This window comes from Symsagittifera roscoffensis, chromosome 4, assembly GCF_963678635.1.
Source record: "Symsagittifera roscoffensis chromosome 4, txSymRosc1.1, whole genome shotgun sequence".
NCBI lineage: Eukaryota > Metazoa > Xenacoelomorpha > Acoela > Convolutidae > Symsagittifera > Symsagittifera roscoffensis.
The window spans coordinates 67,909,535-67,926,303 of record NC_087065.1 but is presented as its reverse complement, the minus strand read 5'-3'; the positions used below and the strand labels follow the sequence as shown (position 1 = coordinate 67,926,303).

Below are 16,769 nucleotides of genomic sequence, written 5' to 3'. Positions count from 1 at the left end.
CAATATTTCATTTAATGATTATCACTACAAAATCAACGCCTCGTGATGATCACCACAAATTAAAAAATTTAAAGATCTTCAGCTTAAAAGAGTTGATTATTTAAAACAAAAAAAAACTTAATAAAATTTTGAAATTCAAAATTAGTTTTCGCTAGTTGCCCAGTTTATATTGCGATTCTCTAAAGATTAACAAAAAAGCAAATCAGCTGATAAAAACTACGCGAATTCAATTTGGCAAAAAAGCCTTACAAAATGTATGTAAGAAGTCTACTAATGACTTATAAATCTATTACTCTACAAAAATTCTTATAAAACATCAAAACTAAACATATTGTGAAAGAGTATCGTTATCCTACCTCAAGGTGCTTTTAGTAGGTGTACTGAGTCAAGCATATAAAATAACAAGACTGCTCGCATCAGGGCAAAACCCTGAAAGTTCCGACTGCCCAGTAATTGGTCTCGAATAGTTTTTGGTAAATGAAATATAGGCAAACTACGAATTTTAGGCTGACAATATCAAAGGGTTAAAATTTGAGTTGTTTGTGGAATCAATAAGACCAATCAATTTGGATAGATTATGAGAGCGGATATGGTTCACATTATTAAAGTATTATTCCCTCAGCAAAGACGCACGTTAGTCTAGTGCAAACATACTCGCTTGGCAATTCCAAGTTTTCCGGATCAAAGCCTTACGCAGTCAAATTTTCTAAAACTGGTCTGAATAAAAAAAACACCTCGGGCATATATATTTCTCACTTTTTTGAAAGTCGGAAAAAAAAGATAACTAATCAGATGAAAGGAGAATTTACTTTTTTGGGAAGCTCGACCGCTCAATTCAAGTTTTTAAATGTCTTTATTATTTTATTCTTCAAAAGTCTATAAAAATCGTAATGAATTGATCCGAAAAATCAAACATTATATAAAAATTTTCCTCAAAGTAAATTCTACTTGTACATTCATTTTTTAAAATTTTTGCAAGTTTGAAATTCAGTTTGAAGCAATCCAGCAATCTTGTCATTCCGTGAGTTTCCGCATTCAATTAGCCATTTTCTCACCTCATTTTTAATGTGTGAACCGTATCTATGGATAAATCTTCTGCAGCTTAATCGTGATCTAAATAAGGCACTATATTATGGCTTTATTCGCCATTCAACTCTATAGCAAGATTGTCAAAATGAGGATTAGAAGTATTTATTTCTGCGTGAATGGGTTCTAGATCTAAAAGAAACCAAAAGATGTTTTGATATTGTTTCAGCCAATAACATGTGCTTCGCATCTAGGTAACATTGTTTGGCATGCTTTCTTCTTTTATTTGAATATCTAATATAATTTTTCTTCGCTCGCAAAAATAAGTGACAGTTTCCGTTCGTTTTGCTTTCTTAGAAAACAGTTTTCTTATTTTGGTTGAGTCAGAATTCATTTTTGATGCTGATCCACTAAAACTAAAAATATCCTGTTTTTTCTTTTTCTGTCTAAGTATTTGCATGCCAATTCTGTCCTCGTTCTTCTCTTTCAGTTAGATATTTTTCTCCATTCGTAAAATTTTTGGTTGCTAGCTTTGATCCTTGCCCATATCAATTATCTAGTTTTTTTAAAGCAGACATCAATTTTTGAAATTTCTAGGCACGTGTAATTTCTATATATATTTTCTGTTCCGACTATTCAAAATCGGGATGAACTTAGTATTCGAGGATAATTTAGTGTTTTCTTTTTTTTGCTTTCCATGCAAAATCAAGTACCAAAAAACATCGGAACTGGTTGAAAGAGAATCATTATAAAGCCTTTTCAGTCGTGGTTTGAACAATGTTCAAAAATTTTTAAAACTGTTTCAGTATCGAGAAAAACTCTTTGGAATTTTTTTAGATTTTGTCCAATTTTAAGCTTGTAACGCATTCGAGTAACGTTCGTGGTATAAAAATTGATGGAGACTGGTCAGCTGAGTTAAATTTTAATAAAAGAAAAACTAGTTGTGGAAGCTTCATTTACGGCTCCTTTGGCGATAAATCTTTTCTAAAAATATAAAAACATTATCGTGCAAAAAAAAAAATTTTAGAATTTTTTTGAATAATTTCTCAAATTTGTTTATTTTTCATTTTTGAAGATCTCTGTTGTTATGACTTTGCTTACTTCGCTAGTTTTGTACGCGTTTGTATAGTTCTGTCACCACGCCACTTACGAAAACTACTTTATATAGAAAAAACAGAAAAAAAAACATGTTTTTTTTATGAATGTGGTCAGAACATTCTGTGCTAGATGCACAGCAACCGGTTGTCTTTGTTCATAATTGAGAATGCTAGTTTTTCTTGTTAGTGAATGATTTTCACTAAACTTTTCTCTAACCAATAACTAAAATTTAATAGTTGATCCGACAGCGTGATTGATCGTGACGGCAAAGAAATATGGCGTAAAGTGATTTTTTTGCACAATTTTAGGTACCTCAAGGAATGTTTGTTCGTCTTTAGAACGGTATTGAGTTCAAAACCTATCGTCCATATTAAACGGAAATATGGATGAAACTTTGCTCCCAATTTGCAAAATTTAATCTATTTCAGCAATTTTAATCCATTTTGTAGCTTCTTTACTACTTCAATTGCTCTTTTATCCGAATGATTTTTTCTGAATTTGAAAAAAAAATTATTTTTTTAAAAGTTTTTTCTTGGTCTTTGATTGCATCAAAAAAAAATAGTGTGTTGTCTCCCAAACTCTCGCTGAAGAAGTATGCAGCCACTATGCAGTCAACCAAGTAAGCAGACAGGTCAAAGAACAGACAAACCAGACAAAGTCAAATTAATTTGCCGAAAAATAACACCAATTTCACTTTCAACATTTTATTGAGAGCAGGTTAAAAAATTAGAATCGGCCGTACTGTCTCCTCTCTTAAATGACCTAACGTAGAATCTTCCCCTAGCCATTTATCAATTCTGACAGTTGATTTTGCATTAAAATTTTCAATTCAAAGAAGCGCACAGAATACACTGTTTGAGAAATTTTTTTAAAAGGAATGCCTATTTTAGTTAATGAACCAAAAATTATTTTTGGATGAGCTTTTAAATTCTTTTGACCAGTTGATTTTGCCCTCAAAGTTAGCTAGGAAAAACCAGTTTTTCCCCTAAATCGATTTGGATGGCGAGGAGGGGAATTGTACATTTAATAGGAAAAATACTTTTTGTTTGGAAATCATTCGAGATATTGTTGAGAAAGAAAACAAGACTGCTCGTATCAGGGCGAAGCCCTGAATGTTCCGACTGGCTATTTAGGTTTATGGAACAGTAAAAACATTAAAAAATAATTTAAAAAAATTTTTCTAAAATTTGATATTTTTTATGAAAATCATCCCCCCACACGCCATATAAAGTGCAAAAGGATAGATTTCGCTACTTGTAACAGATCATTTATGGCAAATAGGCTTCGTTAAACCAATTTGGAGCGATTTCTAAGACGGATTAAAATTCGCTTACGCGGTAATAGCGCGAAATATACCACGCGTTAATTGTCCCAAATTGGTCAAAATGGCAAGCTTTAAACCCCCATAACTTTACGAAAAATGATCACAGGTGAAATATCTTTTCAAGTTTGAGCTCAGGACAACAATACCTTTCAAATGATATTTAAAAATTCCGTCAAAAATGGCTAGTTAAAAAGTCGAAATTTGTCTGAAGAAAAAAAAACCCACCCCGAGCACAAATATTCCGTTACTTTCGTTTCGAAAGTCGGAACAAAAAGTTATTTAGAATTGTCAGGGGCTTCCTATGCACTTAACGGCCCAAAATCAATTTTGCTACATCTTGATATTGGTTGAGTCTGATTGGCTAATTAGCCAACAAACTTCAAATAACATGGTTCAAATAACATGGAATTTCAATTAAAACCTCAAATAGATAAAATGAATTAATTGCCGAAATAACCGAAAGCATAAAATTTTCGTTCTGTTGAAAAAAATTTACAGAATTTTTTTTGGCTGGACGAAATTTCAAAAGTGACCGAAAATTCGTTGGATTGAATTTCACGTTGTTGGTAATTTCGGCTTATGTTTTCATCTACTGGAAATGTTGATTGAAATGCCTGACCTTCTTTGCTTGGTTAAAATTAGGCAATTCAATTCGACCGCATAAATTTCAGCGCAAGATGTAGAAACACTGATTTTGGGCCGTCTAGTGCATAAGACCCTGTCAGGGAATTAATATAGTAGTTTTTGCTCGGCAAAAATCACCTGAACTTTATAAATTGTCTAATTATTGACCTGTGAGCTAACTCGATTGTCTGCTTACTGCTTCTTAACCGCTCAAATTTCATTGGCTGAAGTTGACGGCGTTGCTAGAAGATAATTTAAACAACTTGTTCAACAATCAAATGGCGCGTTGGCGTTGGTAAGTTATTTTGGGGGCGAATAAGTAAAAACACCTACGTTTTTGTATGGCTATTTTCGTTTATTTACGCATCCATTAGAAAAAAAATATTTTTAGAAAAATATTAATTTTTAACTCCTTACTTGTTGTGCTTGACATTTTCTTTAGTGCCTTTATGTAATCACCACATATAATTTTAGATTTTTTAAGCATCCACTCGAGATATTTTTTGAGTGAACTTAATTCTCTCTCCCACTTAATGTCCTCCAATTTTGATGAACTAATTTCGCGCCTATACGTGATCGCTCGTCTACCGTTCGACCTCAGGGAGAGCACTATGTCTCAATCTCACTTCAAGAGGCGTTCAATTTGGACGAGCATTCAGTAAGTCGAAAATTTTCACAAAATAATAAAGTCGAAAAAATAAACTAATTATAATGTAGTGTAGAAATGCTTTATAAGTTTTCTTCAAAAAAAAAAGATTTCTAAATCGGCTTATTTGTAGCGGATGTTTTTCGGCCAAGGGAACGTAGCATTGAAATACAAATTAAGTACATTGAACTACATACTTGTCGTGCTTACAAATATACTACCATCCACCACGTACTACGCAAAAGGGGTGTGCGGCCTATATGTACGTGAAGGTCACGAGCAGACAAGTCAGCATGAAGACAAACTTTACAATATTCCAATCTGATTGGCTGAAAAAAGATATTAGACGTGATTTTGAAATATTTAATCAAAGCACTCAGAATTTTACTTTTTTCGAGCCGAAATTTTTCAAATTCAGTGATTTATGAGATAAATAATTTAAGTATTTGTTAATTGGAATTAATATGCAGGTTTTTGTTTTGCAGAGAAATTGGAAGTTTTGTCTGCTTACAACCTGTCTGCCTACAGACCTGTCTATTGGTTGGTACGTAACCGAGAAAAGGTATTGTATTTCATCAAACAAAAGACGCCTTTCGTACTGAAATAATTACATTCAAATCTATCAGATTGTTCAAGTTCAAACAGCGATGTCGGTTATGCAAATGGAATATCTCCATTTTGAAATCGCATCCAATAAAAATAAGGTCCTCTACCTATATAAAGGATCGTGCCCAATCAAAAGTAAGAATGGTAAAAATTTAATTTAGAGGCATACAACCGCGAGACTATTTAATAATTCATTCAGAGCTACCAGAAACACTTCGCAATTTCCTCTCTAGAAATCAGTTCACTATTACTCAGCAGAAAACGCCCTCAATAATACCATTGGAAGTAAATAGTATTTTGAAATCAGTAGAGTTCAAAATACGAGAAAAACGCAAACATATTTCTTTGCTACTTTCAATACGTCGAAAAAGTTCGTTTTATCTAATTTAGAGGAAACACAGAAAAATGTTTTGGAACAATTCGAAAACTGAATCCACCGATACCTCGAAGACCATTAATGGTCTAACAATGACCATGACTATGGCTCTTTTTGACGTGAAAGAGGCGTCACTATGGTCGATCATGGTCGCGGCTCTGCCTCTCATCCTGCTGACGTGGCTTATTCTTGTCCTACTGAAGAAAGTGTCGAAAAAGAACTTCTCAGTTCAGGTAATTTATTCCTTCAATTTTAACAAAAGAACCCTAGCCTTAAAGCTGGAAAAGCTGGTAAAAAACAAAAACAAGAGTGTTGTTTATAAAAATAAATTGCAAGTACCAAAAAACGGTATTAAACTTCTATAAACTATAGTAAACCAGTAGTCCAATTTTTATGTAGCAGGAGTCCAAAACCGTTTTCTCATATCTTCCTTATTGTTTAGGGTTCAAACATCGTGATCACTGGAGCTTCCCGAGGAATTGGGCGCCAAATTGCGTTGCAGTATTCGGCTGCGAATGCTCGGCTTGTAATCTCCGCAACTAACAAGCGACTCCTCGAGAGCGTCGCCGAGGAGTGCCGAAACGCAGGAGCGGCCGACGTCTTTGTTTTTTCGCAGCGACTCGGAGGTCGGGACTCGGCAGCTGCTCTGCGGAACTTCTCCCAAGAAAAGTTGGGAAGAGTTGACACTTTAATTTTGAATCACGTGCTACTCCCGTCACTCAATGGAAACTCGCATTGGAAAGAAGAAAAGGACTTCGATGACCTAGAATCGAAAACTCTTGTGAACTACATGAGCTACGTCTATATAGCATCGTCGTTCCGGAACCTTCTAGAAGCTTCGTGTGGAAAAATCTGCATTGTCAGTTCCATAGCAGCACTTGTGCCCATGTTCAAAAGCAATACCTACGCAGCAACGAAGGCAGCTCTTAACGCTTTTTTTCTGTCCTATCGCGAGGAACTTCTGGAACGGAGATCCAACATTACAATTTCTCAGGTTTTCTTAGGTCTCGTAACAACTGAATCCATCACAAATGCCATCGGAAAATTCATGAGCAATGTCACTTCAATCACCAACAACGTCGTGTTCAGACAGTTCGTCCTGCCGCCAAAAGTAGCCGCTCGCCGAGTGATTGAGGCGGTCGAGACCCGAACCGAAACGACCTACTGTCCAAAAAAGACCATCTTCACACTGAGGTTGTTGTACTTCCTCTTTTCAGACTACTTTCTCAAGTTCTTCCGAGTCATCCACCAGGAGTCGGAGAAACAAATCTCGGCTGATTCTGACTAGAGACAGATTGAACAGACCCGTTTTCATATCACTAAATGACAACGTTTGAACTGTTTCGCTGCTTCAGCTTCTACAAAACTATCAATTGAAATAATATTGAAACCCAGTGCAGTACCGTAGTGAAAATAACATAATCATTTAAACTATATGATATACAAGTTGAAATCCATTAGAACTTAGTCATATTTTAGATATTCAAACCTTTCCCAAATTAGTTGAGAAAATATTTAATCACTGTGCTAAAATCTACCAATATTTCGATTTTGTATTTTTTACAAATAAAAGATCTTTCAATACGTTACTTTTGTTCACAATGAGACGAAGCTGCGTTTAGCAAACACAAGCGAAAAAACGGCAAAAAAATTATCTGAAAGAAGGGCGAAAAACTTTGATTAATAAAAAAACTAGCCAAATGCTGCTGGTATCGAACCGTCGAACCGGAGACTAAGAGTCTAATGTTGTTCCAACTCCGCCATGTAAACAATAGTCCCAATAAAGCGCATCGAACACATGCTGTTAAATGCCAGTGCTATGCGGTGGTGGAGCGATTAGCATGTGTGTCAATAAGCATGTGCAATTAAGCGAACGATGTAGTAAACACCATGATCGGTATAACGCGCCAATCGGAACACAGCAAACAACTCGTCTGTACAAATAGAGCAGCCGGAAACTAACAAAAACTCAAAAAAAAAATCGTTTTTGGATAATTTTTATTAGGATACACATCATATTTTGGTTTCAATTTGTTTCAAATCAGGCAAATACTAGACCAGTATTCTTGAATAGTTATATCTTCAATTCCATAAAGACAAAGCAGCCGTCAAAATTTGAGATTCAACTGTCGCTATTTGAGTACTTTGATCCAAGGCCTCTCCCCTTGTCAAAAATTTTGAAGAACAAATTTGGCAGTTTTTCCGGGCTCTCAGGATGGTGAAACATTGTTCAATAGGGAAGGCCATACCCTTCGAACAGATCAAGACCATAAAAAATGCCAACTTTTGCAAAAATAGGTCGTATGCAAATACGCGGGTCGACTATGAGTACTCTACAGTCGTGATCTAATTAAAGAAAACCAAAAACTTTTGATGTAGCTGACAAAATAGTTTTTCCAGTTTTGCGCACTTAATTTGCGGACTTATTGGCTGGATATATGATCGGTAAAGAGACATTCGGATTCATTTAGAAGCAAAAAATCTTTAGCTTTAAAATTTGCCCCGAAATTGGGTATAATAGAAAAAGCAACCATAATTCATTCTCTCCAAAAACAATTGGCGCACATAACTAATAAATTTAGTTTCCAAATCATAAATAAACTAATATTTTGGACCCTAATTTCGGTTAAAGCTCAAATTTCTAAAGCTCAAATTCGAATGGTCGAATAAAGCTCAAATTCTTAAGAGCCAAGCAAGAAGTAAGTCTAGATAATGCATTGATACAGATTATTTGCTAAAAACTGACTGGCAAGCTGAAATTTTTAACTTGCCTGCAGCTTAAAAAAAGAGAATAAAACTACAAATATGGACGGGGAGCTTTGCAAAAGTTCCGTTGCTTAATAATGTGTTCAATTCGGAGCTTTGATCAAAAATATTGGTTGTAAAAGTTTATTCAGGGGTAGAATTTGAACTATAGATTTATTCAGACCGAGCAAGTTTCTTCATGCTGTTGTTGCTTTTTTTGCGCGACTGTGGCGGTCACTATTTTATTCATTATGTTTGTTGAAGAAAGGACAATTCTCGGCCTGCCGGCTTGTTAAAACAAATATTAATTGGGACTGTTTTTCGGACTGTTTTGTATCGGACTGTTTTGTATGGGACTGTTTTGTACAGACATGTTTCTGTATCGACTTAAAGAACTTTTATGTCATTCTTTGGAAATTGGGAAGCAGATAATTTTCTTAATTTTTTCGATAACTCAGCTGAACATAGACACTTTTTCAGTAGCGGATTTAGGGGGGAGACGCCCCCTTTCAGAGATTCGACCCCCTGCCGACCCAAAGGGTCCCCTTTGTACTAATTTGAGAGATCTATTTTAGTTACCCTAAAAATTTTCTAATTTTCTAAAGGCGCATTTAGCGCCAATATATACTAATTTTTGAGGAAGGAGCGCGCCGAAAAAAACGCGATTTTTTGGTCAAAATTTTCCAAGTGCCTGAAACGCTTTTTTTGCTTGTTTTTTTTCAAAAAATTTCCTACTGCGCAGAAAATTTGGTCAAAATGGGTTCTTTATAGTGATTTGGGAGAGCTCAGAAAATCAATTTGGTCGACCTAAACAAAGGTCGACAAAATTTTCAAATTTTTTTTTGAAAATCCGCCCCCTCCCCTCGAGAAATCCTAGATCCGCCCCTGCACTATTTCAAAACTGTTTTAAGTGTGATCCCATTATTAGACCATTTCAAAAAACCTTACCCCAGTAAAATGATTTTTTTGTTTCTCAGACTAAATTAAATAAGAAATTAGACAGGAATTAGAAGCTGACCTCCAAAACTAGTGGATTTTTTTTCAATTAGATTGGAACATTCTGGGATATTTACGCTATTGTTGATATTTTTGTTTCCTGCATTCTGATTGGCTGAAAAAATTGGTTTAGAAAATAGTTAGCGTCAGAATGCTGGCTGAAATTACTGAAAGTTTTCATTGGCTGCAAAGATAAACGCGGTTCATAGGAACTTATTTGCTCCTCTTAAGCTTACTTTAGAGGTGAAAGTTCGACCTGAGATTCTGACATTGAACTGCAGTCCAAAACGTGACCAAATAATTGCGACCGTTTGAAATAATTGCTTGAAATCAATTCTATCTTCGAAATGTTTGCTAGCGGCGGCACTGTTCGAGCAAGCCTTGACCTTTTATTTGACTTACGAATGGTTCGATGTAGACAAATAAACAGTTTATGTAAAGAAAGATTTGGAGGTCAAAAAGCTATCAATAATGTTGTGCCTTGAACTTGGCAAGTTGACATTAAAGGTGAGACCATGATAGCAAATATTTAGACTCACCTAATCCAATAAATCTCTTTAGTGATCATTAAACTTTAATTTACTTGAGGTAAACAACCAAACAGATACAAAAATTCCCGGTGACACAAAGTTCAGTTCAAGCACGTGATCAAAAAGACAGACCAAAGCTCCGATTTCAATCACTTCCACATTAATCGCTACTTTTAGTAGCTTCAACTTCATCTAATTGAAGCCAATGTCATGCAAACACTAAACTTAATGTCTTCGAGGCTAACCATCGGGGAGGATTTAAGGGGGAAGGCGGACGCTTTCTCTTCCCCATCAGGGATTTGACGATCTCACCAACCAAGGGTCACCCCTTTAGTTTTGTTTGATGGCATCCATTTTAGGCCGACCCACACCAAATTTTTTCTATAGGCGCCCTCGGCGCAAGTATATACTAATTTTGAAAGAGAGCGCTTGCCAAAAAACGTATCTTTTTGGTCAAAACTTTCCAAAAAGAGCCTAAAAACGTCTTTTTTGACCTGTTTTTTTTTCAAAAATTTGACTGCTGCGCAAATTTTTTGGTCTTTATAGTGTTCTGGGAGTACTCGGAAATCAGTTTGGTCGACCTAAAAAAAAGGTCGAAAAAGTTTTCGAAAATTTTTTGAAAATCTGCCCACCCTCGAGAAAATCCTAGATCCCTCCTTTCTAAACATGCCCAGTTTTTCAACCATATCTGCACCGCAAAAAAACTTATGAATGAGGGTTGACGGAAAGCGTATTGTATCATTTAACAGAACAATTTACGGCTTTTTTCGGTTATGCACCCCCACCCTAAATGATAAAAATAAATCTAGAAATTTTAAGGAAGATGCGAAGCTGAGCTCTGCACCACTTGCGATACAAAGATGAATTTTCATTATGAATGATATAAAAATGTAATTAATATCAAACAAAAAAAAAACTGAATTTTTTTTTTCAATAGAACGTTTTTGTCAATTAATATTATGAAAATTGCTACAAAATATTCAGAACGAAAATACGCGCACCATTAAAAACTTCACAAGAAAATAGAAAGAAAGAAGCCGAATTTTCAAAAAAAAAGTTTTTTCTAGGGAACTAAGCAGACAAATATAAGCAGAAATACCGTAGTCTAAACTGGCCAAAAATTTTCAATTTGCAAAAAAAAACAGGTCTGGACTGGAATCGAATTTCTGAGCTTCGTCCTTCTAAGCATGGGTGTTACAGCACCTTGGAAGAAAACTGACCCTTCAAAAATGTCGTGCTACGGTAACTAAGCCGACAAAAATACACAGCGGACTTTTGTCCGAAAAATCACAAAAACTCTTCTTTGCAATAAAATAACTCGCGTTCGGACTCGAAATACAAAACTTTTCCGTCTCAAGCAGTTGTGTTACTCCCTCCGGCAGATGTGGTGGATGGCTCATTGATTTTGAATTTATAATTATCAACCGGTTACAAAGCTGAAAAAAACTTGAGCAAAAAACCATGATGAAAAAATTTGAAAAATACTAATATGAAAGAAATTGTGCTTTCTCCCCTAAAAAACTTTTTTCGACCATCAAACGACGCAATGAGGGGCTTACAAGGCGATATAAAAAAAATAGAAACATATTGAGCCTACAAAATGTTACAAAAAATTGAAACTTTATTAAATCGAGTTGGTAAATTTACAACCAAATAAAAAAACTAATTTCGATTAGGCCATAGATTTAAAATGCTTGCTTAAAATATCTCTGTGGCAACAAAAAGGTCCAGTAGATTGATGAGTGAATGAGTCCTATGAATAAAGTTATTTACAGGAAAGTCTAGTACACGATTGCAACCCCCTTGCCTATCGCAAGCGTAATTACAAAACTGGATTTCATAATTAGGTCTCAAACTGGCGCTTTTCTCTTTTTTCCCATTTTCTCCATATAAACTTTTAATGTGAGCACGAAAGCCTCTAAAACTGTCATAACAACAGAAAAGACTAAGAAACCCGGCTATTTATAATTATCAAGCGGAATATATTTAAGAGGAATAAAAAAAATCAACTACAGCTTTAAGTTTCTGTGGTGTGTTCTCTGCTTTACAAACAAATTCATTTAACGTATTAGCTTCATCTCATCCGATATACTTTTATATTGATCACGAAATTTAATTTCACTTCTGGGGTGAAAACATTTAGTTGTCACACAGCTACTTTAGATACCAAATTGTTGTTGAGGGATACCATGTATTTCTTAAGCAAGGACACAACGGCTGTTCTCCATTTTGAGCTGCACAGCTCATATGTAGGTCCTTCCCTTAGTGGATATTGTCTTAAAATATCAATTAGTTCTCTCAGTTTCATAGATTAAAATAATCTGGGCAAACCTAAAAATAAACCGAAAATCTTGGGTCGTTCCAATTCTCGATTTAATCATTTGCGGTCGTTGATGAAGTTTTACGGGTAAATAATCGAGAAGTCCCATGGTACTTTTGAACAATAATGAATGGGGTAGGTATTCTTGATTGATTCATTTTCATGCACCATAAATTCTTTCAAAAGTCAATAAAGATTATTACCCCATTTTTGACCTATTTACGAGTTAAGTCGCTTAAGATTTACGATGCGCAAGAAGACGCAAAAAAATGAAGAAAATTTTGGTTTTAACATTATTCATACCAAATCTACGTCAACTATTAGGCAAAAGACACAAACCACTCATCAGTTTATAATTCCTAATTTTAAATTGCTCCCAAGAGACTAAATCAACGAGAATAACTTAGGATTTTTTTTTCACCACGTTAATGGTCAACACTTTGTTAATGATGGTGGTTGCATTGCTTATTTTGTCAAAATCATCTTGAGATTTATTTGTCTTTCATTTTTTTGACAGTTGATCAACAAAAAATAATTATATTCAATAAAACTCAAGTGAACCTTATCAAAAATATGTAGAAAGTGACCACTGATCAGCGTTAAAATTGAACATGAAACAATCAAAGTTTGAAAATTTTTTGCGATACACGAACAAGTATGGTAGTTAGGTCCCACAAAAAAGCAGGTGTTATAAGTGGGCCCCGCAATTTTTGTGAAATCTTCAAAAACACAAGTGAACAAATGTGGAATCTAATTTCAAATACTATAAGGCCTAATATAGGGGCCCAACTATCACCTTTGCGTACCCTTTACAAGCTCCTGACATTTATGATTTATGTTTGAGTAAGTACTGGACTTGATTCTCAAAACTGTCATAAAAGATCCATTTTTTTCTCATTAGTTTTTTACTTGAGTAAGTACTGGACTTGATTCTCAAAACTGTCATAAAAGATCCCTATTTTACTTCAGAATTCCCTACTCTCTTAACTTAAGAATTTGCAAAATCCCTCAGTTTTCATAACAATTTTCTAGTTGTTTCTTATTTGCTTAGGCCAAATCAATTTTCATAACGTTACGTAGTTGTTTCTTACTTGCTTATCTTCTTTTTGTTCATTGAAACTCTTCAAGTGTGGAGTCTACGCAAAAAAAATGCAGGTACTACCTTAAACACTTTATTTACCATGGTTTTTTAGAAGTCAATATGACCCGAAAAAGCTATTTTGTATATATCGCTCTTCTTTTCAATGAAGTTGGTTGGTGTAACATGCAAAAATAGTCAACTGTAGCCGGCTTTTATGTGGAATTTTTTGAAACTCGTCTTCCCAAACGCTAAGTAAATAAAAACGTGATAAGCTTCGCATATAGCAAAGTAAAAAAAATAGACCAAATAGCATGCCTCAACTCAATTTGCAACAATTTTTAAGACAGATTAAATCTCCGCTGACGCGTTCATAGCACGAAATATATCGCACGTTAAAAATCTCGCATTGGCCGAATAGCAAATCCGTAAACCCTTCTCGAACACTTTACAAAAGTTGCTCGCAAGTGAAATATCGTTTCAAAATTGAGCTCAGAATAACAACACCCTTCGCAGAATAAGATAAAATTATTTCAAAAATTGCTAATTATATAGCCGAAATTTGTGTGAAGAAAAACCCAAGCTGAGCACAAATTTTTCGTCACTTTCCTCAAAAGTCGGAACAATAATGTTTAGCAGTGGAATACATGCTGGTTACAAAGTGGAAACTGTTGTAATTGGAGCCAGCTTATGAGCGAACCGCTCGGACGACTACATACAACTTCCGAAACAAAACTCAATGCACGTGCCAGGACATATTACCTTAATTGTTCTGACTTCCGAAGAAAATGAAGAATATTAATGCTTGGGGTGTTTTTTTTAATATTCTGACGAACTTTACAAATAAAAAGGACAGCCATCAAATAGGTATCATTCCTGAAATTTTTGGGTTGCCATGCGATTACGCTTGCACAAAACGAAAACGCAGCTGCTCGATTAAAACAAAGCTGGTCGATTAATATTTAATAGTTTCTTAATACTCAATCTTAATAGAAACAGAAACAATCGGAACTTTGAGTGCTTTTCCCTGATATACGAGCTAGTTTGCTGTTTATTTGAAACAAAGATTGAATTCTAATTTTTAATCTTTCAAATAAGAAGATACAATTATCAAAAAAAACTTCTAAATATATGCTTCAATCTTATCAGATTTTTTAAATTAACAATCATAAATTTTACTTCAGATTTTTACATGTTTAAAACGCTTCATCAAGTCCTTTAAAGAACAAAATCATGTCTTCCTCAGACAAATTACTAATAAACAATATAAACAGCAGCAAAGTGATATTTTGATTCTAGCCAACAAATTGTCATCCGACAGAGTTTTCACAGTGTTCTATAGAACCTGTGTTTTATAGTGTTCTACAGGCCAATTAAGTTCACAGATATTAGAAAGCAACGCCACTAAAAATTACAGCTAAAACATCTTGTTTTGAAAACAAACAAGACTGCTCGAATCAGGGCGTAGCCCTGAAAGTTCCGACTGCCGTTAAAAGTATATGGAGCAGTATTAACATGAGAACATTAAATATAATTAAACAAAATGAAAACATTTTATTTAAAAATTGAGGTATTTTGTGAAAATCATCCCACCATACCCCATATAAAGTACAAAAATGATAAATTTCACTCCTAGTAAAAAATCAAATATGGCAGATAAGCTTACTTAACCAATTTCGAACGATTTCTAAGACGGAGTAAATCTCCGCTTTGACGTTAAAAGCGCAAACTATATCGCGCGTTAATTGTCCCGAATTGACCGAAATGGCAATCTATTAACACCCATAATGAAAAATGATCACAGGTGAAATATTTCGTTTTTAAATTTAAGCTCAAAACAATAATACCTTTTGAATGATAAAAAAAATCTATCAAAAATGGCTAGTCGACATTTGTCTGAAGAAATAAAGCTACCCCGAGCACAAATATTTCGTTAATTTCGTTACGAAAGTCGGAACAAAAAAATGAAATTCCATCACACGACCCGTTGAACCACAGGATTCCACATGTAACATAGCAAAAAGAAAAAATGAGTACGCCTGAAATTTTGAGTCTTTTTAGTTTAAAATCAAGCTGATATTGCAATGACACCAATATTTCGGGGGTTCACAAAAAAAAACTATTTAAATTTCAGAAACTTCTAGAATCTAAGTACACTATGGTTTCAGAAGAAATGGACTGAAAATCTTTAAAAAAACTCTAGACCAAAAATCTAATTAGTTTAGCTCTTTTTTACGGAAAATAGTACAAAAAGGAGCGTCATACAGCATTGAAAAATAGAAAAACCTGAAATCAGTTTTAAATTTTAACCTCAAGACGAATTGCAGACTTAGAAATTGTATGCATATACATAGGCCACATCTGTAGGCAATATTTTGGTTAATTAAACTCCCCAAACCGGATTTGAAAAAAAATGCTTAGCCAGCTTGGTTCGTCGCAGCGCTACGTGTACGTTAAGTTCTGATCATTTTCGGTAAAAATTGTCAGTTCCGTTTAAATTAAATATTCAAAATTAGCCTTTAAAGAACTTTCCAAACTTTTCTATTTCATGGAAAACATATAGGTGAATCATTTTTCAAATTTTCAGCTCAGATATCTATATTTTTCAGTTGGTATCAAAAGCGAAGTTATTTGTTAAGAAATCGAAATTTGTCTGTAGAAAAAAATATACCGTCACGCTCTTCAAAGTTGAATCAACTACACGGCAGCAGTGAATGCGCATTGACTGAGCGGATACAGCCAATTATTTTTGAAATTACAAGTGATGCTTGAGTCAACAGTTCAATCAAAGAGTGAAAATGATATCTACGAGCATATTTTGTACAACATTGCCAACTTACCTACAACTTTTAACCTTTGCTGGGAGCGAGAAAAATTTTGTGTTTGGGATTTTTTTTAATTCCACGCACACAAAAATCAGATAGTTGTGAGGTCGAAAATGAATACTACGTTATTGATGAATCAGTTGTCATTTGAGGAGTAAAAAATCGAATGTCCAAAGAAATTTGAATTTTTTCAAAGTCCAATCACCAATTAAATCAAAAAAAGTCAACAATTGCTTCAGTATCGAAGCTGCAAAACCTAAAATCAGCTGGCCAGATTCTGTTAAGCTTGCCAGAAAGTTAAGCTTAATTCATTTTTCCAATCTAAAAATTGAACATAGGCAAGCTGAACTTCGCGAGCATAAGCGAAAAGGGGCAATTAGTAGCTCTCAAACGAAACAAAAATTAGAAAAGGCAAAAGTAAGCTTTGCAGAAAAGTACAAAAATCAAGAAAAAAAAAACAACCAACTTTTCATCTCATAGAAAAATTTTGAATTTCCGAGCGCACCGTATAGATTGAAAATATAGAAGCAACTGTTTTTTTGCTCATAACTTCTTGTCCCGTCTCATCATCCAAT

At 34.5% G+C, this 16,769-nt stretch overlaps 1 protein-coding gene across 1 annotated transcript; it reads left to right on the top strand.

Moving 5' to 3' along the window:
- Positions 1 to 5,458: 5,458 nt before the first annotated feature.
- Positions 5,459 to 7,232, top strand: LOC134844495 (hydroxysteroid 11-beta-dehydrogenase 1-like protein B). The gene is made up of 2 exons (XM_063861201.1): positions 5,459 to 5,933; positions 6,143 to 7,232. The coding sequence occupies exons 1-2, from the start codon at positions 5,730 to 5,732 to the stop codon at positions 6,986 to 6,988; spliced, it is 1,050 nt and encodes a 349-aa protein (XP_063717271.1). The 5' UTR covers positions 5,459 to 5,729; the 3' UTR covers positions 6,989 to 7,232.
- The last annotated feature ends 9,537 nt before the right edge of the window (positions 7,233 to 16,769 follow it).

Excerpts from the sequence above, each read along its gene's own strand:
- LOC134844495 (XM_063861201.1), top strand. The coding sequence starts at position 5,730 with ATGTTTTGGAACAATTCGAAAACTGAATCCACCGATACCTCGAAGACC. Across the intron at positions 5,934-6,142 it reads AAAAGAACTTCTCAGTTCAG|GGTTCAAACATCGTGATCAC; the intron begins GTAATTTATTCC and ends CTTATTGTTTAG.